At 43.7% G+C, this 26,753-nt stretch overlaps 1 protein-coding gene and 1 pseudogene across 1 annotated transcript in view; one reads left to right on the top strand and one right to left on the bottom strand.

The window, feature by feature from the left end:
• The window catches only part of LOC134928376 (carbonic anhydrase 13-like), a 53,456-nt gene that overhangs the window by 15,219 nt on the left and 11,484 nt on the right, over positions 1 to 26,753 (top strand). The window contains exons 3-4 of the mRNA XM_063924052.1: positions 18,249 to 18,367; positions 22,246 to 22,341. Coding sequence (XP_063780122.1) covers positions 18,249 to 18,367; positions 22,246 to 22,341 — 215 coding nt within the window. The remainder of the gene's footprint in view (positions 1 to 18,248; positions 18,368 to 22,245; positions 22,342 to 26,753) is intronic.
• LOC134930392 (5S ribosomal RNA) lies at positions 3,464 to 3,582 on the bottom strand (annotated as a pseudogene).

Raw genomic sequence — 26,753 nt, 5'->3', positions numbered from 1 at the left:
AAATATACCACCTATGACATTCACGTATACACTCAGCTGTGACTGAAGATGCAGCGCCAATCCACACTGTGCCCACCCCTCAATCAGTCCTATATTGAGGTTAACAAGTTACACCTCTGTGCACTGGCGTGCGCAGCACATTTTATTAGGGGGTGCACCTAGCACCGCCTTTTGGGCGTGTCTAGCATCATCTATTGATGGTCAACGCATATAAATTATCCACCCTTGTACCAATCCTAATAAAGCAGATACATTGTCAGATGTTGTGTTGTGCACCAAACAAACACCCCTGATGGCACTCACTGCAATTACACTGCTCCTCCTCATCCTGGTCTGGCTCCCCCTCTCTTTCCCCTGCAAGCTGCAGCAGCTTACTTACAAGTCAGTCACTCACTGAAACTGACAGTCGCAGACTAGTACTGCTGCTGCTGGAAAAACGAGTGACGAGTCAATGCTGCTGCCGGCCGCCTGCCAGTATTGAATTTGTCTTCCTAAGAGGAACGCTGGCTGCATGCTGATCCTCATCAGTGGCTGGCGCTGGCATAGCATAGAAGGAGAGAGGTGTATATGTGGCTGGTGTGACGGGTGGGCGTGCGAGCAGCATGATGTCATTACGTCACATCACGCTGTTTTTGTACATAGAGGTGGAGCCAGGAGTTTGAAAGCCGGTGGCAGTGGCACCCTTGATTAACCCATGCGTCCGGTCAGTAATGCAGTCCTGACAGGGTGCAACGCAGAGGGGACAGTAATCAGCCTGCTCGGCGATCGCTACATCAGGCATGTGAGATCGGGGTGCCAGACATTAGGGGGTGCCTGTGCGCACCAGGCACCCCCCCCCCCCCCCCCCCCTGCGCACACCTATGCCTCTGTTGGCGCTTTGTTATAGTTTACTGCACAATTGTTATCCTGGTTTTTATACATCCCAAGTAATTTATTCATAATTCGTTTTTTTTTATAAATATGACACTCTCTCTACCTGCGCTGTCTCCTGCTTTGTTTGCCTGTCTCACAAGTGGAACTATTTCACACAGCTGCAGCTATAGAGGGTTACCAGTCATCAATGTCCTTTGGTTTATTTGTATGCAATTCTCTGCTTTATCCCTCTCTAAGGTTAAATACATCCCCCCACCCCTCACAGCTTCATTACAATAGTATTTCTGATTCTAGAATATTCCTAGAGCCTGATCCTATTAATAATCACCATACTTTGGGGCAGATGTACTGAGCCTTGGCAGGGATAAAGTGGAGAGAGGTAAAGTAACAACCGATCTTTTTCTAGCTCTGATTATTCAAACAGTCTGTGGCATGGTAGATCTGATTGGCTGGTACTTCATCGCCGCCCCCTTTATTAATTTCCAAGGCTTATAGTAAATGTCACACAGGTACAGTGTTTGCTCTTCTATTTCCGCTTTAATCGGCAACTCAATGATAACATTGTTGCCTCGTTTATTACTTTTGCTAACGATCTGAAAACATAACGAACGCTACAGATCAGACCCAGCGTGCCTGGGCTAGTGCCATGGTTTCCTAGAACAGACCGTGTTGGCACTAAATGTCCCTGACTTTTGCCCAATTCGTTTTGTTTTATCACATCATAAAAACAGCATCAATCAATAACTATGTTACTTATCTAGCTACTATGTTATATGCCATTAAAGGTCAACTAACTGTCTGATAAAGAAATGAGATAATGAGGACACATACTGTTAGCGAGTTTGCCTGAAATGCTCCAGGCAATGAACCCAGAAGGAACTACATGAAAGTATAGAACTGAGGGGCAGATGTATTAACCTGGAGAAGGCATAAGGAAGTGATAAACCAGTGATAAATGCAAGGTGATAAACACACCAGCCAATCAGCTCCCATATGTAAATTACCAGTTAGGAGCTGATTGGTTGGTGCATTATCACCTTGCACTTAACACTGCTTTATCACTGGTTTATCACTTCCTCATGCCATTCTACAGGTTAATACATCTACTCCTGAGTGAGACTATTGCGTTACATCCATTCTGGTGGACTGGCCTCTGTGTCATCCTTCTTCACTAAATGAGCCATGGCGCTCAGGAGAAGCACTGCTCACCACTGCTCTGCTATGCTCGGCTGACATGTTTGCTCTGGATACAGTGCAACCGGACTGTCCTATCCATGTAATTGGGGGAAAATGTATCAAACTTCCAAAGAGTGGACAAGTGAAGTTGCTCATAGCAACCAATAAGCTCTTAGCTAGCATTTATCAAATACAGTCTATAAAATAAGTGGAAGCTGTTTTGTTGCTATAGGAAATGTTTCCACTTGTCTGCTTCTCCACTCTTTAGAAGGATTGACACATCTACCCTATAGTTTCATAGCTCTCCTCATTATCAGGACACAGTTGCACCAGACCTATCATTGGAGCAAGAGATCTACATGAAATCACAACGCATAAATCAGCGTATCCACAACTCAGCATAGCCCGCAATTCCAGCTACACACCCTCACTGAACTACGTGCCCAGTTACGCCCATTCAGCCACAAATGGAGATGAGACTGAGTTGCATACAACCGAATTTCCCGCAGATGCGTGCACTAAGCTACTGTAATGGCGTGTACACACGGTGAGATTTTTTCTTACGATTTTGACTATATAGTCAAAATCATAAGAAAAGTTAGTGCAGATCGCAAGGTGAAAGTCACCTTATGATCCTGATTCGATGCCGATGTGCGGTCCATCGCGGTCAGCATCGCAAGAATAGATTGACTGTGCAGGCAAGTCAATTTTGACTATCTCTATAGAAGAGAAAGTCAAAATGGCCACTTAGCCAAAATCGCACATAAGAAAGAAGGGATTGGTGCCGCACAGGATGGTATAAAATTCTTTGGAATGGGCTCTTAAATAATTTGTCCCTTGTAGACCAACAGTGCAAATATTTTGAACTTGCCTGTATAGGTAAATAAGGTAATTGTTGGTGGTGCACCCAGAGTCAATGGTATATGGTGAGGTTGCGAAGAGAAAGAGAGACTCTTTGTTGGGGCACGCTTGAAAGACTAAAACTTAACTTTTAATACAAAATAGATTATAATATGGTACACCAAAACAAACACACATATAAAAATTAGCTAATAAAAATGACAGTGACACCTGAGGTGAAAATATTAGAGAGTAAGTTTGATTGTCACAGGATGATGGATAATCTGTTAGGTATTAAATGCATAAATGTTGCATATGTTGCAAACATGTTGAGATTTATAATCCTTATATAGTTACCTGTGAGAAAAATATATCCAACCTGGTAATGGTTTAATCTGCTACTTAGAAATTAGTGTCAAGGGAATACCAGAGATGGGAAAGCTAGTGCTTAAGACAAAAATGGACAAAAAATCAACAAAGCTCAATGGCTAGGAGAGAAGAAATATAAGGTGTGAAGATTGGTAATGATCAAAGGTTACTCCAAAACCTCCGTTTGTCACAAATACAGAGATATTTGTTACTACACCTGATATTCCCTAGCAGTCTCCCAAATAGGTACTAATCAGGCTATTCACTGCTTAGCTTCCAAGATCAGGCGAGGTTGGGCGTACCCAGTGAAATATGGTAGTAAAAACCCCTTGATTGTGAATACAATGGTATATGGTTATTGATGTATACCAAAGAAGTACTTCTATAGTTCACTATTGTGCCCAGTCCTATTGTTGCCTTAGAATTAACAAATGGACAGGATAACTGGCATCAAATTGTGAAAAGTACTGTAGAATAGTAGAGTCTAGGAAACTTGTAGGTACAGGTCCCGTCTTCTATTCTCTATTGTCAACCACATATCTCACATGGTAGAGAAGGGATCAAAGAGACGGGTTTCCTGTGCCCAGAAAAAATAGGAGTGAAATTACACAGATATCTTAAGCCCTGACGACAGTAAATGATAAGGAATTTAGGGTTCTTCACTGAGTGATTAATATTACTCAGATGGAATAGACAAATAGCAGATTACGCAAGGATTACACAGTCAATTGAAAAAGATTTCACATTATACGATACCAGTGGATGAGTGGGCTGAGCCGTGCACTGCTCAGCTCCACAGGACACAGACGGCCGTTTCACCGGATGGTGGCTTGTTCACACATCGCACATAGTCAGTATCGCAAGCACATACTGAGTGTGCTTGCGATACTGACTATGTGCCGACCTAGCCCCTGTCGCATAGTGCGAATCGGGCATAGCCCGAATCTCACCGTGTGTATGGGCCATATGTCCAAAAACAGCTGTCCACAAAATAGAACAGACTTGCATGTAACTGTTCATCACACCTCTACTGCATGCTTCTGAGAACACCAATGGTCATAACCATGTATGAGGGGCGCTGCTGCTGCTCATTCCCAGAGAGGAGTCTGCAGTAGATTTGCCAGGGGCTAGGACCGCCGCATGCGCATAATAGACGGTGGGGACCGCTCATGCACAAGGCTCCGGCTTCTATGGACTGCATTGGCAGCAGCCCATAGAAGCTGGCTAGGGCAGACGATGAGACAAGGAGTGAATTCCCACAGGAACAACACTCTCTGCTAATCGCAGCCAGGTCTGGTAGTCCCAGAGGGAAGAAACACCTCCCATAAGGTATTGCCTGTCCTGCGGGTGACTGGCAGGTAGCACATCCAATAGGAAGTTACTGCTAGTCACAGTGTAGCCAGTGCAGTCACGGACTGCATCTAGCTGACTGAGGTGGTGGATTTTACATGGCGGGCTGAAGCCCATACAGTAGGTAAAATCCTCCACTGGTCATAACCCAAGGATGGTATTACCCATTGTGCCCATTGGCACATACGAGAATGCGGTAAAAACTCAGAAAACTGGATTATCTATCTTTTTACTGCAGACTTAGCTTTAGTACATCCAATCTTTAAGGTACTGTAGTTGTAGGGGTGGGTGTTTGCCGAAGCTTTGGAGGTGATTGGCACATAGGGGCAAATTTAATTGTAGTTGTAGGGGTGGGTGTTTGCCGAAGCTTTGGAGGTGATTGGCACATAGGGGCATATTTAATTAGCTGCGTTAACCTGCAATTCAATTCAAGTTTTTACCTATTCAATTATCTGCACAAATTTATCAATGGGATTTGGGGCACTTTTTTTCTCGCAGCCCTTGAGGAAGTGTAAAGTTTCTGAAAATCCCTATTTTAAGGTAAACATGTTAACACTTGGTTCAGATCGCCCTCCTAACCCCCATCACTAATGAATAAATTAGGCACTTAATGTTTTTTAATTAGATTCATTTGGCCAATAATTACATGTCACAGTTTTGGGTAGATATTCTGCAAAGATCTGAATAATGGTTTAAATTAAAAGATGTGGGGCAGGTACTGTATATGGCAGTATTGTATGATTATGGGAGTTACAGGTGGTTTTGAACACATTTTTAGTAGTAGCTTCAGATAACAACAACAAAAACTATTTACATGCATTTGTATGCCCCCCCCCCCCCATTAACAAGACTATTTATTAGCTTTTTTCTATCATGTTTTTCATTATTTTTTTTTAAAGTACAAAAATCAGCCATTTGAAACATTTTAAGACCTTCAAATATTTGAGTAACAGTGATCCTGAATATATTTATTTTATACTGCCTTCCTGCCTGGAAATATCTTCATTACAGCGCTAGTATTTGGGCACCCTTTATAGTAAAAGCAGTGTAGAATTGTCTACTGTAACTTGTAAAACTGGTTAACTGGTTTGCAGAGCATTTTTGCATGATGTGTGGTATATTGATCCTAAAATAAACAGTTTAATGTATGGAAAATTGTAAAATTAATTAAAGAAAATTAGATTTGCTCTAAAAGTGAAACTATATCTAAAACATTTGAAATATTTGTGTTTATTTTGTGTTATATTAGGTAATTTTTTTTTCAATCCTGTTACTAGGGTCATAATAGGATTTTAATACCTACCGGTAAATCCTTTTCTCTTAGTCCGTAGAGGATGCTGGGGACACCATAAAAGCCATGCGGTATAGACGGGATCCGCAGGACACATGGGCACTTTAAGACTTTGAAAGGGGTGTGAACTGGCTCCTCCCTCTATGCCCCTACTCCAGACTCCAGTTATAGGAACTGTGCCCAGGGAGATGGACATTTCGAGGAAAGGATTTATTGTTAAACTAAAGGTGAGATACATACCAGCTCACACCTCAAACACGTCGTACAACATGGCATTTAACAGAACTCCAGTCAACGGCATGAACAATGTCAGCAACAGGATAATTATAACATAACACAACCCGTGTGTAAACATAACTAATAACGGCAGATAGAGTCCGCACTGGGACGGGCGCCCAGCATCCTCTACAGACTAAGAGAAAAGGATTTACCGGTAGGTATTAAAATCCTATTTTCTCATACGTCCGAGAGGATGCTGGGGCCACCATAAGAACCATGGGGTTTATACCAAAGCTTCAGAACGGGCGGTAGAGTGCGAATGACTCTGCAGCACCGATTGACCAAACATGAGGTCCTCATCAGCCAGGGCATCAAACTTGTAAAATTTCGCAAAAGTGTTTGAACCCGACCAAGTAGCTGCTCGGCAGAGTTGTAATGCCGAGACCCCCCGGGCAGCTGCCCAGGATGAGCCCACCTTTCTGGTAGAGTGGGCCTTCACTGATTCGGTAACGGCAATTCAGCTGTAGAATGAGCATGCTGAATCGTATTACAGATCCAGCGCGCAATATTCTGCTTGTAAGCAGGCGTCCCAATCTTGTTGGCAGCATACAGAGCTTCCGTTTTCCTAAGTTGAGCCATTCTGGTGACATAAATCTTTAAGGCTCTGACAACATCGAGAGATTTTGACTCCGCGAAGGCGTCAGTAGCCACTGGTACCACAATAGGCTGGTTCATGTGGAACAATGAAACCACCTTCGGCAGAAATTGTTGATGAGTCCTCAACTCTGCTCTATCTTCATGGAAGATTAACTAAGGACTCTTGTGAGACAAAGCCGCTAACTCAGACACCCGCCTTGCGGATGCTAAAGCCAAAGCATGACCACTTTCCAAGTGAGAAATTTCAACTCTACCTTCTGTAAAGGTTCAAACCAATGTGATTGAAGGAAATGCAACACCACGTTAAGATCCCATGGTGCTACTGGGGGCACAAATGGAGGTTGGATGTGCAAAACGCCTTTCACGAAAGTCTGAACTTCCGGAAGGGAGGCCAATTGTTTTTGAAAGAACACCGATAAGGCCGAAATTTGTACTTTAATCGAGCCTAACTTTAAGCCTGCAACCACACCTGCTTGCAGGAAATGGAGAAAACGCCATAGCTGAAATTCTTCTGTAGGAGCCTTCTTGGATTCACACCAAGACACGTATTTTCTCTAAATACAGTGATAATGTTTAGACGTTACTCCTTTTCTAGCCTGGAGAGGTGAGGGAATGACTTCACTGGGAATACCTTCTCGGGCTAGGATCCGGCGTTCAACCGCCAAGCTGTCAAACGTAGCCACGGTAAGTCGTGATATACGCTCGGCCCCTGCTGTAAAAGATCCTCTCGTAGAGGAAGAGGCCAGGGATCTCTTATAAGTAATTCCTGAAGATCTGGATACCAAGCCCTCCTTGGCCAGTCCGGGACAATGAGGATCGCCTGAACCTTTTTTCTTCTTATGATCTTTAGCACCTTTGGAATGAGTGGAAGCGGAGGGAACACGTACACCGACTGAAACACCCATGGTGTCACCAGCGCGTCCACTGCTATTGCTTGAGGGTCCCTCGACCTGGAACAATTCTCTGAAGTTTCTTGTTGAGGCGAGATGCCATCATGTCTATTTGAGGAATTCCCCAAAGACTTGTCACTTCTGTGAAGACCTCTTGATGAAGACCCCACTCTCCTGGATGGAGATCGTGTCTGCTGAGGAAGTCTGCTTCCCAGTTGTCCAATCCCTGAATGAAGATCTCTGACAGAGCGTTTGTATGTCTTTCCGCCCAGCTGAGAACTATTGTGGTCTCTGCCATTGCCGCTCTGCTCTTTGTTCCACCCTGGCGGTTTATGTGCGCTACTGCTGTTATATTGTCTGACTGTATTAGGATTGGCAGGTTGCGAAGAAGACGTTCCGCTTGAAGAAGGCCGTTGTAAATGGCCCTTAACTCTAGAACGTTTATGTGTAGACAAACTTCCTGGCTTCACCATTTTCCCTGGAAGGTTTCCCCCTGTGTGACAGCTCCCCAGCCTCGGAGACTCGCATCCGTGGTTACTAGGATCAAGTCCTGGATCCCGAACCTGCGTACCTCTAGGAGGTGAGAGCTGCGCAGCCACCACAGGAGTGAGATTCTGGTCTTGGAGGACAGGATTATTTTCCGGTGCATGTGCAGATGGGATCTGGACCACTTGTCCAATAGGTCCCACTGAAACACTCTGGCATGGAATCTGCCAAATTGAATGGCCTCGTAGGCCGCCACCATCTTCCCCAGCAATCGAGTGCATTGATGGATTGATACTCTCGCTGGTTTCAGAATTTGTTTGACCAGACTCTGAATTTCCAGAGCCTTCTCTTCTGGAAGAAAAACTCTCTGTAATTCAGTGTCCAGAATCATTCCCAAAAACAACAGCCGTTTCGTCGGATTCAACTGTGACTTCGGCAAGTTTAGGAGCCAACCATGTTGTTGCAGAACTGTCAGGGAGAGCGCAATGTCCTGCTCCAGCTTGTCTTTGGATCTCGCTTTTATCAGGAGATCGTCCAAGTAAGGGATAATTGTGACTCCTTGCTTGCGAAGGAGAACCATTATTTCTGCCATTACCTTGGTGAAAATCCTCGGAGCCGTGAACAGACCAAACGGCAACATCTGAAATTGGTAATGACAATCCTGAATAGCAAACCTCAGGTAAGTCTGATGCGGAGGATATATGGGGACGTGTAAGCAGGCATCCTTTATGTCGACCGACACCATGAAATCCCCTTATTCCAGACTGGAGATCACTGCTCGAAGAGATTCCATCTTGAATTTGAATTTTCTTAGGTAAAGATTGAGGGACTTTAGGCTCAGAATTGGTCTGACCGAGCCGTCCGGTTTCGGGACCACAAACAGGCTCGAATAAAAGCCTTCTCCCTGCTGTGACGGGGGAACCATGACAATGACTTGATTCAGACACAACTTTTGTATTGCATCGCATACTACCTCCCTGTTCGGAAGAAAAGCTGGTAAGGCCGATTTGAAAAATCGTCGAGGGGGAAAGTCTTGAAACTCCAGTTTGTACCCCTGGGACACTATTTCTAAAATCCATTGGTCCAGGGCCGAACGAGCCCAGAATTGACTGAAGAGCTTGAGACGTGCCCCCACCGGTGCAGACTCCCGCAGAGGAGCCCCAGCGTCATGCGGTGGATTTGTCAGAAGCCGGGGAGGACTTCTGCTCCTGGGAACCTGCCACGGCCAGAGATCTTTTACCTTTTCCTCTTCCTCTATTAGCAAGGAAGGAATAACCTCTCACTTTTTTGTATTTATTTGGCCGAAAGGACTGCATCTGCAAGTGGTGTGCTTTCTTTTGTTGTGGAGGGACATAAGGCAAAAATGACTACTTACAGTACTGTGTTAATATCCCGCACCGGACATACAGTAATATTGTATTGAAATATTGGCACATCAGATATAGAACCAGCTAATTGCTATATATATCCACTTGGATTTTAAATTTAAGAAGCTGGAGGTGCTCCTGCAATCAAAAACCAAACCATGTAGCAAAGAATTTGTTGAATAGAAACAACAAAAGAAATAGATTGCTTTTTGGAGCACTCTTTTAAACAAAAAATATAATAATGTATATGAATGTGATTGTATGATTATGGTAATTTAAAGCGTAACCTTTAATATTCATCCCTAAAATAAATGGGGGAATTTAAGTGGCAAGACCTATATGTGTATGCCACTCAATAAGTGCATATATTCTATTGCACCCCCTATGAATTATAGATATCAATACATTTAAATAGAACAATAAATTGTAGGTGGTTAAAATATTAGTAAACTTAATTAAAGTGATGTAAATATATATATATATATATATATATATAAATATTAATCAATTTTAGTATTAATGAATCGTAGCCGGTGATGAGTAATTAGTACAGTAATTAATAAAGCATTTTGAATCAGCGCTTCAGTATGTGCCTTAAGTCATCATATTAGACTCGAGCTGAGCTTACTACTAAATACATTTGTGACAAAGCCTGCATCAAAAAATGTGTCAATATTTTGACTAGTATCCACATGAAAAGATTCTCTTGTGTTAAATCTCAGCAGGCTAATCCAGAGGTTCTCAAACTCGGTCCTCGGGGGCACACACAGTGCATGTTTTGCAGGTAACCCAGCAGGTGCACAGGTGTATTAATTACTCACTGACACATTTTAAAAGGTCCACAGGTGGAGCTAATTATTTCACTTGCGATTCTGTGAGGAGACCTGCAAAACATGTACTGTGTGTGTCCCCGAGGACCGAGTTTGAGAACCTCTGCTCTAATGTCTAATCACATGTATCAATTTTGTTTCATCTTACTGCCCTGTGTCCACATAGGACAATACTTATGAAAACACACTATTCCAATCAGGCAATTATCACTGATAGATACTTTCTTGTGAGCTTTTATATTGGCTGATATTTAAAAGTCTCTACTTGTGCCCACGATATATGCCAAAATTCACATTCTCTGTCGTATTTAGTCATTTGCCTTCCGCAAGAGATTAAATAAAAATAAATAACTAGACACTTTGGCTGCAGTCTGATTGCTTCTTGATATTTTTAGTAAGCGCTATATCTGCAAGACATTGTACAGAGGACACAACCATACTGCCTTAAGCGATGACTTGCACAGACATTATACCTCTTAACACCTTGGCAGCAGTCTAATTATTGATTAGAACATATCAACAACTTGTTATTAGCTAAATACGCTGTATATCCACTAGTGATGAGCGAGTTCGGATCCTCGGGATCCGAACCCACCCGAACTTCACCTTTTTTTTCACGGGTCTGAGCGACTCGGATCCTCCCGCCTTGCTCGGTTAACCCGAGCGCGCCCGAACGTCATCATCCCGATGTCGGATTCTCGCGAGATTCGGATTCTATATAAGGAGCCGCACGTCGCCGCCATTTTCACACGTGCATTGAGATTGATAGGGAGAGGACGTAGCTGGCGTCCTCTCCGTTATAGTAGAAAAAGACTGAGTATAAAGACTGAGTGACTTACTTATAATTGTGGGGAGGATTGGGGACGGGGAGCAGCTGTTAGGGAGTACAGTGCAGGGTTTTGATTATACCACCAGTGAGTTTAATCCTTTGTTTGTTTCTCTGCCTGAAAAAAACGCTCCACCATATCTGTGCTCACTCAGTGTGCTGCACTGCTGCATGATATATCTGTGCAGAGTGCACTGCTCACACTGCCTAATTGTGGGGACTGGGGAGCAGTTATAGCAGGAGTACAGTGCACAGTTTTGCTGACAGTGACCACCAGTCCAGTATACGTTTGTCTGCCTGAAAAACACTCCTGTCTGTGGTGGCTTTTTTTTTCTTCATACTAGTTTAGCAGTCTGCTGACAGTGTCCACCAGGTCCGTTATTATTTATTATACAGTATATTATATTTATTTTATATATATCTAGTAGTACGGTAGGCCACGGCTGTACCTACCTCTGTGTCGTCAGTGCACTCGTCGTCCATAAGTAATATAATACTATACTATCCATCCATCTACATTGTATACCTGTGGTGGCTTTTTTTTTCTTCATACTAGTTTAGCAGTCTGCTGACAGTGTCCACCAGGTCCGTTATTATATTATACAGTATATTATATATATATAAGCAGTACGGTAGGCCACGGCTGTACCTACCTCTGTGTCGTCAGTGCACTCGTCGTCCATAAGTAATATAATACTATACTATCCATCCATCTACATTGTATACCTGTGGTGGCTTTTTTTTCCTTCATACTAGTTTAGCAGTCTGCTGACAGTGTCCACCAGGTCCGTTATACAGTATATTATATATATAAGCAGTACGGTAGGCCACGGCTGTACCTACCTCTGTGTCGTCAGTGTACTCGTCGTCCATAAGTAATATAATACTATACTATCCATCCATCTACATTGTATACCTGTGGTGGCTTTTAGTTGTGCGCATTAAAATATGGAGAACAAAAATGTGGAGGTTAAAAAAATAGGGAAAGATCAAGATCCACTTCCACCTCGTGCTGAAGCTGCTGCCACTAGTCATGGCCGAGACGATGAAATGCCATCAACGTCGTCTGCCAAGGCCGATGCCCAATGTCATAGTACAGAGCATGTAAAATCCAAAACACAAAAGATCTGTAAAATGACCCAAAAATCAAAATTAAAAGCGTCTGAGGAGAAGCGTAAACTTGCCAATATGCCATTTATGACACGGAGTGGCAAGGAACGGCTGAGGCCCTGGCCTATGTTCATGGCTAGTGGTTCAGCTTCACATGAGGATGGAAGCACTCATCCTCTCGCTAGAAAAAAGAAAATACTTAAGCTGGCAAAAGCACAGCAAAGAACTGTGCGTTCTTCGAAATCACAAATCCCCAAGGAGAGTCCAATTGTGTCGGTTGCGATGCCTGACCTTCCCAACACTGGACGGGAAGAGCTTGCGCCTTCCACCATTTGCACGCCCCCTGCAAGTGCGCCTCTTTTTTTCTTTGCGTCATGTGCTGTTTGGGGAGTATTTTTTTGAAGGGCCATCCTGCGTGACACTGCAGTGCCACTCCTAGATGGGCCAGGTGTTTGTGTCGGCCACTTGGGTCGCTTAGCTTAGTCACACAGCTACCTCATTGCGCCTCTTTTTTTCTTTGCGTCATGTGCTGTTTGGGGAGTATTTTTTTGAAGGGCCATCCTGCCTGACACTGCAGTGCCACTCCTAGATGGGCCAGGTGTTTGTGTCGGCCACTTGGGTCGCTTAGCTTAGTCACACAGCTACCTCATTGCGCCTCTTTTTTTCTTTGCGTCATGTGCTGTTTGGGGAGTATTTTTTTGAAGGGCCATCCTGCCTGACACTGCAGTGCCACTCCTAGATGGGCCAGGTGTTTGTGTCGGCCACTAGGGTCGCTTAGCTTAGTCACACAGCTACCTCATTGCGCCTCTTTTTTTCTTTGCGTCATGTGCTGTTTGGGGAGTATTTTTTTGAAGGGCCATCCTGCCTGACACTGCAGTGCCACTCCTAGATGGGCCAGGTGTTTGTGTCGGCCACTTGGGTCGCTTAGCTTAGTCACACAGCTACCTCATTGCGCCTCTTTTTTTCTTTGCATCATGTGCAGTTTGGGGAGTACTTTTTTGAAGGGCCATCCTGCGTGACACTGCAGTGCCACTCCTAGATGGGCCAGGTGTTTGTGTTGGCCACTAGGGTCGCTTAGCTTAGCCATCCAGCGACCTCGGTGCAAATTTTAGGACTAAAAATAATATTGTGAGGTGTGAGGTGTTCAGAATAGACTTGAAATGAGTGGAAATTATGGTTATTGAGGTTAATAATACTATGGGATCAAAATGACCCCCAAATTCTATGATTTAAGCTGTTTTTTAGGGTTTTTTGAAGAAAAAAAAACCGAATCCAAAACACAACCGAATCCGACAAAAAAAAATTCGGTGAGGTTTTGCCAAAACGCGTTCGAACCCAAAACACGGCCGCGGAACCGAACCCAAAACCAAAACACAAAATCCGAAAAATTTCAGGTGCACATCACTAATATCCACACAGTACAGCTCAAAAGCGCACACATTAGCTGCAATATGTTAATTCTGCAAAACATGTAAGTAGGTTGTCATTTGTCTTGCAACCCATCCAAACTCATGAATTTGATATCATTAGATGACATTTCTTAATATCCTCAAATAAATAAATAATGGATATAAACATTGTTTTTGAAATCCATGATTAGTCACACTCGCATTGTTAAATATGGTTAGCTGTATTACTCTGACAGCAGGTCTCCTGCCTTGTGCGCATAGGGACCTTTAATTATGCACAGCAGTAGTTCAATCACAAATTAACATAGTGTTTTCCCAGAGCACTCTTATCAACATTCGAACCAACACTACTTCTTAATTCCGGGGTACCCCTATTATTAGTGCATACCTCCCAACATGACCCTCTCCAGGAGGGACAAAATGCTCTGCTTCTGGACTTTTCTCTTAATTTATTATTGCCGGCACCTGTGTTGAACAGGTTAATTGATAAGAAAGGTATTTCAGCACAGGTGATGACAATCATAAATTAAGAGGGAAGTCCAGGAACAGAGCATTCCACCCCTCCTGGAGAGGGTCATGTTGGGAGGTATGTTAGTGTGATAGCAGACGGCTCACAGTGAACTAAATAGATTATGTCACTGTGTAGTAGGCTGCCATTTCACGAGATGATTAATTAATTTGTGCAGTCTGGACCGTATGCAGGGTGCATATATGACAACCTCATGAGTCTGTGTCGCACCAATGTGTCCGTGAAGAATAGTACAGTCCGTATTGCACTGCCCCTCATCTGCTGCCGATCATCATCAATGAGCGGATGAAGGGTGAGAGTAAGGGTGATTGCTGGGCTGATGGAAAGAAAGATTCAGCGTCACTTGATCAGCCTGTGTCTGGTGTTAGATGGATCCTGTTACCAACGGCATTGCAGGATCCAAATGCGCCAGCAGGAGACAGGTGAACGCTAGGAAAGAAGAGTAAATAAGGCAGCGTGTGTAAATAAAGCCCCAATTGGAGCTGCTAATTATCTGGTGTGGATAATGCAACACAATAAATAGGACAGCATATAAGAGCCTAAATTAGAACTGCCCAATAAATACATGTAGTGCAGCACAATAAATTAAACAGCATGTGTGATAAGTCCAGATTGAAGCTGCTCATATCAGAAACACATGTCCTGTAACCACAGATAATAATGCTTCATTCACTGCATATGGATGTCACGGACAAGTATATCAGAGATACAACACATGTTACCAGACTGTAGATGTTTGCTACGAATATTGGGAGCGCAAACCGCTCGGCTGTCAATAACAGTACATTCCGTGTATGGTACGCGGCTTCCTCCTGCAGTGAGGTGCCGCGAGTCATCGGCTACGATTCCCGAACTGGACGTACGTTTCACCACGTCGGCTTGATCACCAGTCGGCCTGACGTGGTACAGACAGTCACATTATTTAAGGTTCAACTGACCAATCTCATTCAAGCCACGTTGTATCAACGCAGGGGGAATCACCTGCAATAAATCGATTAGAAGAGCTAACTTTCCCGGACGCCCAAACTATTACATATTATTGAGTATTATATACACATGTGTAAATCCTTGACTTTGATTACATGAGTTAAAGAATCAAAATTTGTTGCTTGTTATGCAGCTGATCCATCCCATGAATTTTTAGCGCAGAAACTTCTGTGTTTATATACTGGCAATCATTATCAGGGTACTAAGTTTTAACCCTATATTCTTGGTTATCTGAGATATCTAATCTATTGCTAAAGAGCAATTACCTTCATTTATTTAGTATCAACTGTTAAAAAAATCATATCACATTCATATACATTATTACATTTTTTATTTAAAAGAGTGCTCCAAAAAGCAATCTATTTCTTTTGTTGTTTCTATTCAACAAATACTTTGCTACAAAAATGACAACTTACCCGCGCTAGCCGTAGATACCAAATCAGCGAGACCTTCACCAAACAAGACACCACCTTTATATGGGAGAGATTCCATATTTTTCTTTGAGTCGGCATCAGCATTCCATTGATGAATCCACAATGCACTCCGAGCTGAAACCGCCATGGCATTGGCTTTTGATCCCAAAAGGCCAATATCTCTTGCTGCTTCCTTTAGGTAGGCTGCAGCGTCCCTGATATAACCCAGCGTTAAAAGGATGCTATCCTTATCTAGGGTATCTATATCAGATGACAAGTTATCTGCCCACTTTTCGATAGCACTACTTACCCACGCAGATGCAATAGTTGGTCTGAGTAGTGTACCTGTGGTGACGTAAATGGATTTTAACGTATTTTCCTGTCTATGATTCGCAGGATCCTTAAGGGCTGCCGTGTCAGGAGACGGTAAAGCCACCTTTTTAGACAACCGTGATAGAGCCTTGTCCACAATGGGAGGTGACTCACACTTTTCTCTATCCCCAGAGGGGAACGGATACGCCATCTGAATCCTTTTGGGAATCAGAAACTTTTTGTCAGGATTTTCCCACATTTTTTCAAAAATGGTATTCAGTTCATGAGAGGGAGTAAACGTTACCTCAGGTTTCTTTCCCTTATACATACAGACCCTATTATCAGGAACAGCAGGGTCCTCAGTGATATGCAACACGTCTTTTATTGCCACAATCATGTACTGAATGTTTTGTGCCAATTTTGGGTCTAATCTGGTATCACTATAGTCGACACTGGAGTTAGTGTCCGTGTCGGTATCTGTGTCTGCCAACTGAGCAAACGAACATCTATGTGACCCCGAGGGGGTCTGGACCTTTGATAACACATCCTCCACAGATTTCTTCCATGCCTGGTTCTGAGACTCAGATTTATCTAATCTCTTATTAATAAGAGCCACATTAGCATTCAAAGCATTCAACACATTTACCCAATCAGGAGTCGGCAGTGCCGACAGGGTCACTTCCACAGCCGTTTCTGCCCCTAACACAGTCTCCTCCTGGGAAGAGCACTTCGCCTCAGACATGCCAACACACGTGTACCGACACCCACAGACACACTGGGCAAATAGGGGACAGACCCACAGTAAAGCCTGTCAGAGAAACACAGAGGGAGCTTGGCAGCTCACAACCCAGCGCATATCCCGGTTCTGAAACTTTAATATAATGCCTCAGACTCTGCAGCGCTTTTATAATAAATTATTTTAGCACCAAATTAACTGTGCCCCCCCCCCCCCCCCCCGTTTTGCACCTGTCACTTGTACAGCAGTGGTGAGGAAGGACCAGCGTCCCTGCAGCTCTGTGAAGAGAAAATGGCGCTGATGAGAGCTGTGAGGGCTAAGCCCCGCCCTATTCATGGCGCGCTTCAGCCCCTAATTATACTGGCGGGGGTAAGGATTTAATCACACTTTGCCAGTCTCAAATGAGGAGTTTTATGCTGCCCAGGGCGCCCCCCCCCCCCTCGTGCCCTGCACCCTGTAGTGCCGCTGTGTGTGGGAGCATGGCGCGCAGCACAATCGCTGTGCGGTACCTCAGAAGCCGTCACTGAAGTCTTCTATCTTCTTCTACTCACCTGTCTTCTGACTTCTGGCTCTGCAAGGGCGGTGACGGCAGGCTCTGGGAATGAACCCCTAGGCGTACCTAGTGTTTCAAACCCTCAGGAGCTAATGGTGTCCTGTAGCCAAGAAGCAGAGCCTTTAAACTCACTGGAAGTAGGTATGACTTCTCTCCCCTAAGTCCCATGATGCAGGGAGACTGTTGCCAGCAGTGCTCCCTGAAAATAAAAAACCTAACATAAAGTCTTTTCTGAGAAACTCAGTAGAGCTCCTCAGTGTGCATCCAGTCTGCCTGGGCACAGATTCTAAAGTGGAGTCTGGAGGAGGGGCATAGAGGGAGTAGCCAGTTCACACCCCTTTCAAAGTCTTAAAGTGCCCATGTCTCCTGCGGATCCAGTCTATACCCCATGGTTCATATGGTGTTCCCAGCATCCTCTAGAACGTATGAGAAAAGGAGGTGAGCGCAAATGGTGCCGCCACCTTGGCTATACAAGGCCAAGGAGGGGGCATCGGCGCTGCCTCAGTGGCACTGTTCTCCAGCTAGTGGGGTGTAGAGGCATTCAGGTCCCTGCTGCCTGGCTGCCCCATCTTTTTGAGGTTATGTTCTGGGGGCATTGGGCGGTGGGGGCTGCCTTACTGCAGCCCTGCCTGTCACAATTTGTTCCTCACAATAAAATGTTAGTTTCACGCCTTTTTTGAAAAAAAATATTTGTTTATAATTGTCCTCCAATTATGTGGATGGAACAAAACCAGGGTACATTTATTTATTTATTTATTTATTTATTGATATATTTATTTATTACGTATCTGTTTGTTTCAGTCTAGAGGCAGATTGGAGGCATTTTATTTCCTCTGACCTGCAACGATTATGTGATACTTTATAGCAAAGATCACACAAAGTAAAGATGGGAATGATATGACTAGAAGTTAATAATTACCAACAATACATACATTTGTTTTTACCTAATTCATGAGCTCAGTAACAATTTACACAATTGCTTTTGATTTCTGTGTTTTAAGAAACTTCCGACTTTTTGTTTATAGTGTTAAGTGGAGGACCGCTTCATGGAAGCTACAGATTGCGTCAGTTTCATTTTCACTGGGGGCCAAGTGATGACCGTGGAGCTGAGCATAAGGTGGATGGTAAAGACTACCCAGCAGAGGTAGGCCAATTGATTCCTAGTTTATGTACCTTAATCTGTATATTAGTTCTAGCTATCCAGAGCTTAAAGTGCAAATGACATTTTATTTGATGCACTTAAAGCTCCTTTTAAGCATCTCATTGTAATTTCTTTTTTTTAACTGTCCTCTAACAAATTATTACAGTATCTCCTTTTAAAAACCTCTCTGGAGGGTAGCAGATCTGGGAGAAAGAATGAAAGGATTTTATAGTGCAGACAAATATCAGAGGGTTGTTCCAAATACTCTGTTTATTATAGCAAGTATAATTAAGAAGGATATTTATCAAAGCTTGGAGAGAGATAAAGTGGAGAGAGATAAAGCACCAACCAGTCAGCTCCTAACCATCATTTTTCAAACAGTCTGTAACATGGTAGTTAGGAGCTGATTGGTTGGTACTTTATCTCTCTCCAAGCTTTGTTAAATATCCCCCTTAGTCACATGATTCAGTGGAATCATTGCAGAATTATAAATCAGCAATATAAGCCTTAGAAAATAAACCAAGTGGTGCACTAATTTCATGTGCTGAAACCTACAAATTGACACCCAAAAAACATGAAAAACTTGTGTCATCCTTTTTATGTGTCGATCATTTCCATGTTGATCTTTTGCTTGTGTTGACCTGTTACCTGTGTCGACCTTGTGCATGTTGACCACTTGGGGTCAACCTAGACACTGTTGACCTTTTCATTGTTGACCTATTAGACCATAAGCTATTTAAAGACAGACGACCATATGCAAACTGTAAGTCTGCATCGCTGCTTTCTGCAGCAATACAGATTTAAATTGACCCCATATTTAACAATCCATTGCTACGGAGCTCGGCAAAATCCCTGTTACTATGTTCAGGTTTTCTCCAACTCACTGGCAGATTAACCACTTACTGTACCTGACACGGTCACATGAGATGCGGCTGCAGTCAGCTGGGCTTCCGCTGACATGGCCGAATCCTGTAAGACTGTGCCATTTGCATCCGTATCCCGGCTGTCAATGAGGAAATCCGTTCGGCACATGGTCATATGGATTTCCTCCTGCTCGCCAGGCCTTCAGACAGTGATGTAGCAGTCTGTTACCACTGACATGCAAGATAAGGAAAAATACTGGCGCCGGCTGAATCTCAAAAATGAAGAACGGAAACCAATTTATCAATTAAAAAATAGATAAAACATTTATTAAATGATTAAGAATAGTTAAAGGCTAGTTTAAAAGTGGATAAGTAACTTGTGTGATGTCAGGAGGATAATTTGATGATATACTTGAGAGTCACTCAAATTAAGACCACTTGTATTTCCATTAGGGCAATAAGCACCGGTATTCTGGCTAGAACACAGTCCTCCAAGGTATCCTCATATAATTTAAGACATAAATATTACCAGGTCTCAGATGAAAGTCCCCTTGGTTCTCAATAGCAGATCGAGGTCCAATAGCAGCAGGGGAATGGGCAGAGACTTCCAATGGAAAATGCTGATAGGGATCCTGGAGGATATGGAGTCCAAAAATTGCCAGATGATTCTAGATGGTGATTGCAGTGCCCGTGGTCAAGAAGAATTGGTGCTCAACGCGTTTCGCTGGTCTAGGTCACCGCCAGCTTCCTCAGGTATGCTCCTGAGGAAGCTGGCGGTGACCTAGACCAGCGAAACGCGTTGAGCACCAATTCTTCTTGACCACGGGCACTGCAATCACCATCTAGAATCATCTGGCAATTTTTGGACTCCATATCCTCCAGGATCCCTATCAGCATTTTCCATTGGAAGTCTCTGCCCATTCCCCTGCTGCTTTTGGACCTCGATCTGCTATTGAGAACCAAGGGGACTTTCATCTGAGACCTGGTAATATTTATGTCTTAAATTATATGAGGATACCTTGGAGGACTGTGTTCTAGCCAGAATACCGGTGCTTATTGCCCTAATGGAAATACAAGTGGTCTTAATTTGAGTGACTCTCAAGTATATCATCAAATTATCCTCCTGACATCACACAAGTTACTTATCCACTTTTAAACTAGCCTTTAACTATTCTTAATCATTTAATAAATGTTTTATCTATTTTTTAATTGATAAATTGGTTTCCGTTCTTCATTTTTGAGATTCAGCCGGCGCCAGTATTTTTCCTTATCTTGCATTTACCATTTAGGGATTAACCACCCCTATACAGGCTGCCGTTGACAGCGCACTCACCAAATTGTCTTTTTGTTACCACTGACATCACTGTCAAAATCGCTCTCAAGAATGCCGTGTGAATGACACTCTGGGGTGCATGCTCCTGCACTAAAAGTACAAGGGGGAAAACTTAGTCCCCACCTCCCAAGGATTAATATACTCACCAGCCAATGATCTAATTATGGGAATGGGGGATGGGTAAGAGCCAATGGGAGGGTGGACGGAATCTCTTGTGATGGGATGGGTGATGCCTGCAAGAAGTTGAAATGACCCTGCTGGGGGTGGGGTATGGTGGGGGCATTATACATATTATACAGTGACACATATAGAGGGGGTACTACAAGGATGGGCCTATGGCCACTGGTGTGTGGGGGGGGTGCCACTGATGATCTATCACCACTGGGGTATGGAGGGTAATGTCACTGGGCATCTATTGCGGCTGGGGGATTTACTGACACCAGGGGATGGACGTTAATGTTACAATGGAGGCCTATGAGCACACGCAGCTAGGAGGTGGGAGACACACCTTAGGCATTTTTTTCCAATAAAATATTTAAAAAAACCTTTACAAACATATAATTAATTAAATAAATAAATAATTAAACATTTAAATAAAACCTCCAATATATGTTTGGTGTTCAAATGAAGGAAAAAAAAGAGCCAATTAAGTGCAATGCAATTGTCAAGGAGTTCGTATAGTATGCACATTGAGCTTTAGCAAGGATCCGGGGATCTCGGGCTTTGTATGTCCTCCATAGACAGAAATAAGGTAATGCTGCCTGCTAATTAGTGGTATGCCTTCATCCCCATAGACATCTATGCGGACAGAGCAAAACTACGTGGCACAGGAGAGAACTTTGATACTGTATCTCACTCTGGTGTTATCTTATTGCTAAATTGACAAAAATTGGAAAAAGCCCCTTCTACAGCGAAAGCCTAGAACAAAGGCCTTTTTATCAACGTAATAATTATGGGTGTGGTATGGAGGGTCGACAAGAGTTAGGTCAACAGTGTCTAGGTCGACCACTATTGGTCGACATGGGTTCTAGGTCAGCAGGGACTGTAGGTTGACATGTACTAGGTTGACATGACATAAGGTCGACATGAGTTTTTTCACTTTTCTTGGTGTCGTTTTCTCCGTACAGTGACCGCGAACCCCAATTAGTGTACCGCGTCCCCTCGCATGGCTAGCTTCGTTCCCAATTGTAGTCCATGTGGATCGTAAAGTATGAAAAAGTTCAAAAAATTATAAAAAAAAACCCTCATGTCGATCTTTTGTCATTTTGACCTAGAACATTTTGACAGAGTCTCTGTCGACCTAGAAACCATGTTGACCAATAGTGGTTGACCTAGACACTGTCGACTTAAGTCTTCTAGACCTAGAGATTGGATTCTAATAATTATACCTCTGTCATATGCTCAAACTTGCCAACATTTCCAATGGCAACATCAGGACTGTTTAGTACCTCCTCACCAATCTGTCCAAATAGTGCCAACCTGCCAAAATGATGCCGGTCTCAAACATGGTCAAACCTTTTTGGTTCCAAAGATTTGTGACTCTCCCACATATTTTTGTGATTTATTTTTTATGTGTATAAATATTTTGCATTGTTACCTGATACTGTTATTGACTTGTGTGAAATACAACTAAAGGATAGATCATTGCAAGTTACCAACAGTGTTGTCCTATGAATCTGTTACAGCTGCACATTGTTCACTGGAATTCAGAAAAGTATTCAACTTTTGTGGAGGCTGTTTTCCAGCCGGACGGGCTGGGTGTTTTGGGGGTACATTTAAAGGTAAGATCATATCTTTTCTGTCAAAATGCCTTTTAAAATGCTAAATTTATTGTAAACCCTAATGTTCCTGTGACGAAATGTACAGTATTGTGGATACCTGAATTTAATCCATGGACTCTCATATATATATATATATATATATATATATATATACACTGCTCAAAAAAATAAAGGGAACACCTAAACAACACAATGTAACTCCAAGTCAATCACACTTCTGTGAAATCAAACTGTCCACTTAGGAAGCAACACTGATTGACAATCAATTTCACATGCTGTTGTGCAAATGGAATAGACAACAGGTGGAAATTATAGGCAATTAGCAAGACACCCCCAATAAAGGAGTTGTTCTGCAGGTGGTAACCGCAGACCACTTCTCAGCTCCTATGCTTTCTGGCTGATGTTTTGGTCACTTTTGAAAGCTGGCGGTGCTTTCACACTAGTGGTAGCATGAGACGGAGTCTACAACCCACACAAGTGGCTCAGGTAGTACAGCTCATCCAGGATGGCACATCAATGCGAGCTGTGGCAAGAAGGTTTGCTATGTCTGTCAGCGTAGTGTCCAGAGCATGGGGGCGCTACCAGGAGACAGGCCAGTACATCAGGAGATGTGGAGGAGGCCATAGGAGGGCAACAACCCAGCAGCAGGACCGCTACATCCGCCTTTATGCAAGGAGGAACAGGAGGAGCACTGCCAGAGCCCTGCAAAATGACCTCCAGCAAGCCACAAATGTGCATGTATCTACTCAAACGATCAGACTCCATGAGGGTGGTATGAGGGCCCGACGTCCACAGGTGGGGGTTGTGCTTACAGCCCAACACCGTGCAGGACGTTTGGCATTTGCCAGAGAACACCAAGATTGGCAAATTCGCCACTGGCGCCCTGTACTCTTCACAAATGAAAGCAGGTTCTCACTGAGCACATGTGACAGACGTGACAGAGTCTGGAGACGCCAAGGAGAATGTTCTGCTGCCTGCAACATCCTCCAGCATGACCGGTTTGGCAGTGGGTCAGTAATGGTGTGGGGTGGCATTTCTTTGGGGGGCCGCACAGCCCTCCATGTGCTCGCCAGAGGTAGCCTGACTGCCATTAGGTACCGAGATGAGATCCTCAGACCCCTTGTGAGACCATATGCTGGTGCGGTTGGCCCTGGGTTCCTCCTAATGCAAGACAATGCTAGACCTCATGTGGCTGGAGTGTGTCAGCAGTTACTGCAAGACGAAGGCATTGATGCTATGGACTGGTCCGCCCGTTCCCCAGACCTGAATCCAATTGAGCACATCTGGGACATCATGTCTCGCTCCATCCACCAACGCCATATTGCACCACAGACTGTCCAGGAGTTGGTGGATGCTTTAGTCCAGGTCTGGGAGGAGATCCCTCAGGAGACCATCCGCCACCTCATCAGGAGCATGCCCAGGCGTTGTAGGGAGGTCATACAGGCACGTGGAGGCCACACACACTACTGAGCCTCATTTTGACTTGTTTTAAGGACATTACATCAAAATTGGATCAGCCTGTAGTGTGTTTTTCCACTTTAATTTTGAGTGTGACTCCAAATCCAGACCTCCATGGGTTAATAAATTTGATTTCCATTGATAATTTTTGTGTGAATTTGTTGTCAGCACATTCAACTATGTAAAGAACAAAGTATTTAATAAGAATATTTCATTCATTCAGATCTAGGATGTGTTGTTTAAGTGTGCCCTTTATTTTTTTGAGCAGTATATATATATATATATATATATAGTGACCAATATAGATGTTGATACATGTAGTACTGTATATTGGGATGGTGGTCACAGATCACAGATAGGAAAGGGACTGATATTTACTAAAAGTCGATTTTGGTCGATGTTTGCCCAATTTTTGATCGATTTGTGTTTAAGGGTCTAATTGTTTACAAAATAAATGTTAAAAAACATCTGTTAGTAAATGTGGAATTTAGACCTTGAAATACAAAATCGACCAAATATCGACTAAACATCGCCCCAAAAAAAAAATTGATCAAAAATAGACCCAGATCGATTTTCAGTTAACATACCCCTAAATCCCACATTTACTAACAGATGTTTTTTTTACATATTTTTTTTAAAAGGATGTCAAAAATTGTTAGTAAATGTGTGATTTAGACCCTGAAACACAAAACCGATCAAAATCAACCAAATATCGACTAAAATCGACTTTTAGTAAATACACCCCAAAGAATTGTTAACCAGGATGCTGAGTTTATAGGTAAACAGCAGTAACAGGATATTGCAGCAACACAATGGTAATGCAGGGGTTAACAGCAGTGGTATCAAACACAGGGTGATAGCAGGTACCTGAGTGTCTTACCTCAGGAGCTAAGTACTGCTGTGATACTCTTATACAATAAAAATGGCTGCAATCTGCACATGTGCAGTAGCATTTCAGGTCGGAGGTTACCCCTCCCTGCAGACTGTGTCCTAGTGCCCAGCATGTACAGTACAAGGAAAGAGGCAATGCAGAGTGCCTGTCCTTCAGCAATAGGAACTTAAAATCACTGGTGGAACAAATGAATGAATGGCCAGGAGCAAATTATTTGCAGGTATATTGTTCCCTGAGTTCTGCAGATGTTCAGAAAAGAGATGTCAGTAGATGGGAAGGTGGTTGGCAAAATGGTGGAAGTTTTAAAATAAGATTTTACTTACCGATAAATCTATTTCTCATAGTCCGTAGTGGATGCTGGGGACTCCGTCAGGACCATGGGGAATAGCGGCTCCGCAGGAGACAGGGCACAAAAGCAAGCTTTTAGGATCACATGGTGTGTACTGGCTCCTCCCCCTATGACCCTCCTCCAAGCCTCAGTTAGGTACTGTGCCCGGACGAGCGTACACAATAAGGAAGGATCTTGAATCCCGGGTAAGACTCATACCAGCCACACCAATCACACCGTACAACTTGTGATTTGAACCCAGTTAACAGTATGATAACAATGAAGTAGCCTCTAAAAAAGATGGCTCACAACAATAATAACCCGATTTTTTGTAACAATAATTATGTACAAGTAATGCAGACAATCCGCACTTGGGATGGGCGCCCAGCATCCACTACGGACTATGAGAAATAGATTTATCGGTAAGTAAAATCTTATTTTCTCTAACGTCCTAGTGGATGCTGGGGACTCCGTCAGGACCATGGGGATTATACCAAAGCTCCCAAACGGGCGGGAGAGTGCGGATGACTCTGCAGCACAGAATGAGAGAACTCCAGGTCCACCTCAGCCAGGGTATCAAATTTGTAGAATTTTGCAAACGTGTTTGCCCCTGACCAAGTAGCTGCTCGGCAAAGTTGTAAAGCCGAGACCCCTCGGGCAGCCGCCCAAGATGAGCCCACCTTCCTTGTGGAATGGGCATTTACAGATTTTGGCTGTGGCAGGCCTGCCACAGAATGTGCAAGCTGAATTGTACTACAAATCCAACGAGCAATAGTCTGCTTAGAAGCAGGAGCACCCAGCTTTTTGGGTGCCTACAATATAAACAGCAAGTCAGACTTTCTGACTCCAGCCGTCCTGGAATTATATATATATATATATATATTTTCAGGGCCCTGACAACGTCTAGCAACTTGGAGTCCTCCAAGTCCCTAGTAGCCGCAGGCACCACAATAGGTTGTTTCAGGTGAAACGCTGACACCACCTTAGGAAGAAACTGGGGACGAGTCCGCAGTTCTGCCCTGTCCGAATGGAAAATCAAATATGGGCTTTTGTAAGACAAAGCCGCCAATTTTGACAATCGCCTGGCCGAGGCCAGGGCCAACAGCATGGTCACTTTCCATGTGAGATATTTCAAATCCACAGATTTGAGTGGTTCAAACCAATATGATTTGAGGAATCCCAACACTACGTTGAGATCCCACGGTGCCACTGGAGGCACACAAGGGCTGTATATGCAATACTCCCTTGACAAACGTCTGGACTTCAGGAACTGAAGCCAATTCTTTCTGGAAGAAAATCTATAGGGCCGAAACTTGAACCTTAATGGACCCCAATTTGAGGCTCATAGACACTCCCGTTTGCAGGAAGTGCAGAAATCGACCTAGTTGAAATTTTTTCGTGGGGCCTTCCTGGCCTCACCCACGCAACATATTTTTACCACATGTGGTGATAACGTTGTGCGGTCACCTCCTTCCTGGCTTTGACCAGGGTAGGTATGACCTCTTCCGGAATGCCTTTTCCCTTAGGATCCGGCGTTCAAACCGCCATGCCGTCAAACGCAGTCGCGGTAAGTCTTGGAACAGACAAGGTCCCTGCTGGAGCAGGTCCTTTCTTAAAGGCCGATGCCATGGTTCCTCTTGGAACAGACATGGTACTTGCTGAAAGCAAATCCCTTCTTAGCTCCCGAGGCCATTAGTCCTCTGTGAGCATCTCTTGAAGTTCAGGTTACCAAGT

Source organism: Pseudophryne corroboree, chromosome 5 (assembly GCF_028390025.1).
Source record: "Pseudophryne corroboree isolate aPseCor3 chromosome 5, aPseCor3.hap2, whole genome shotgun sequence".
NCBI lineage: Eukaryota > Metazoa > Chordata > Amphibia > Anura > Myobatrachidae > Pseudophryne > Pseudophryne corroboree.
Note: the sequence above shows the minus strand (reverse complement) of the source record. Positions and strands in the feature narration are given on the sequence as shown.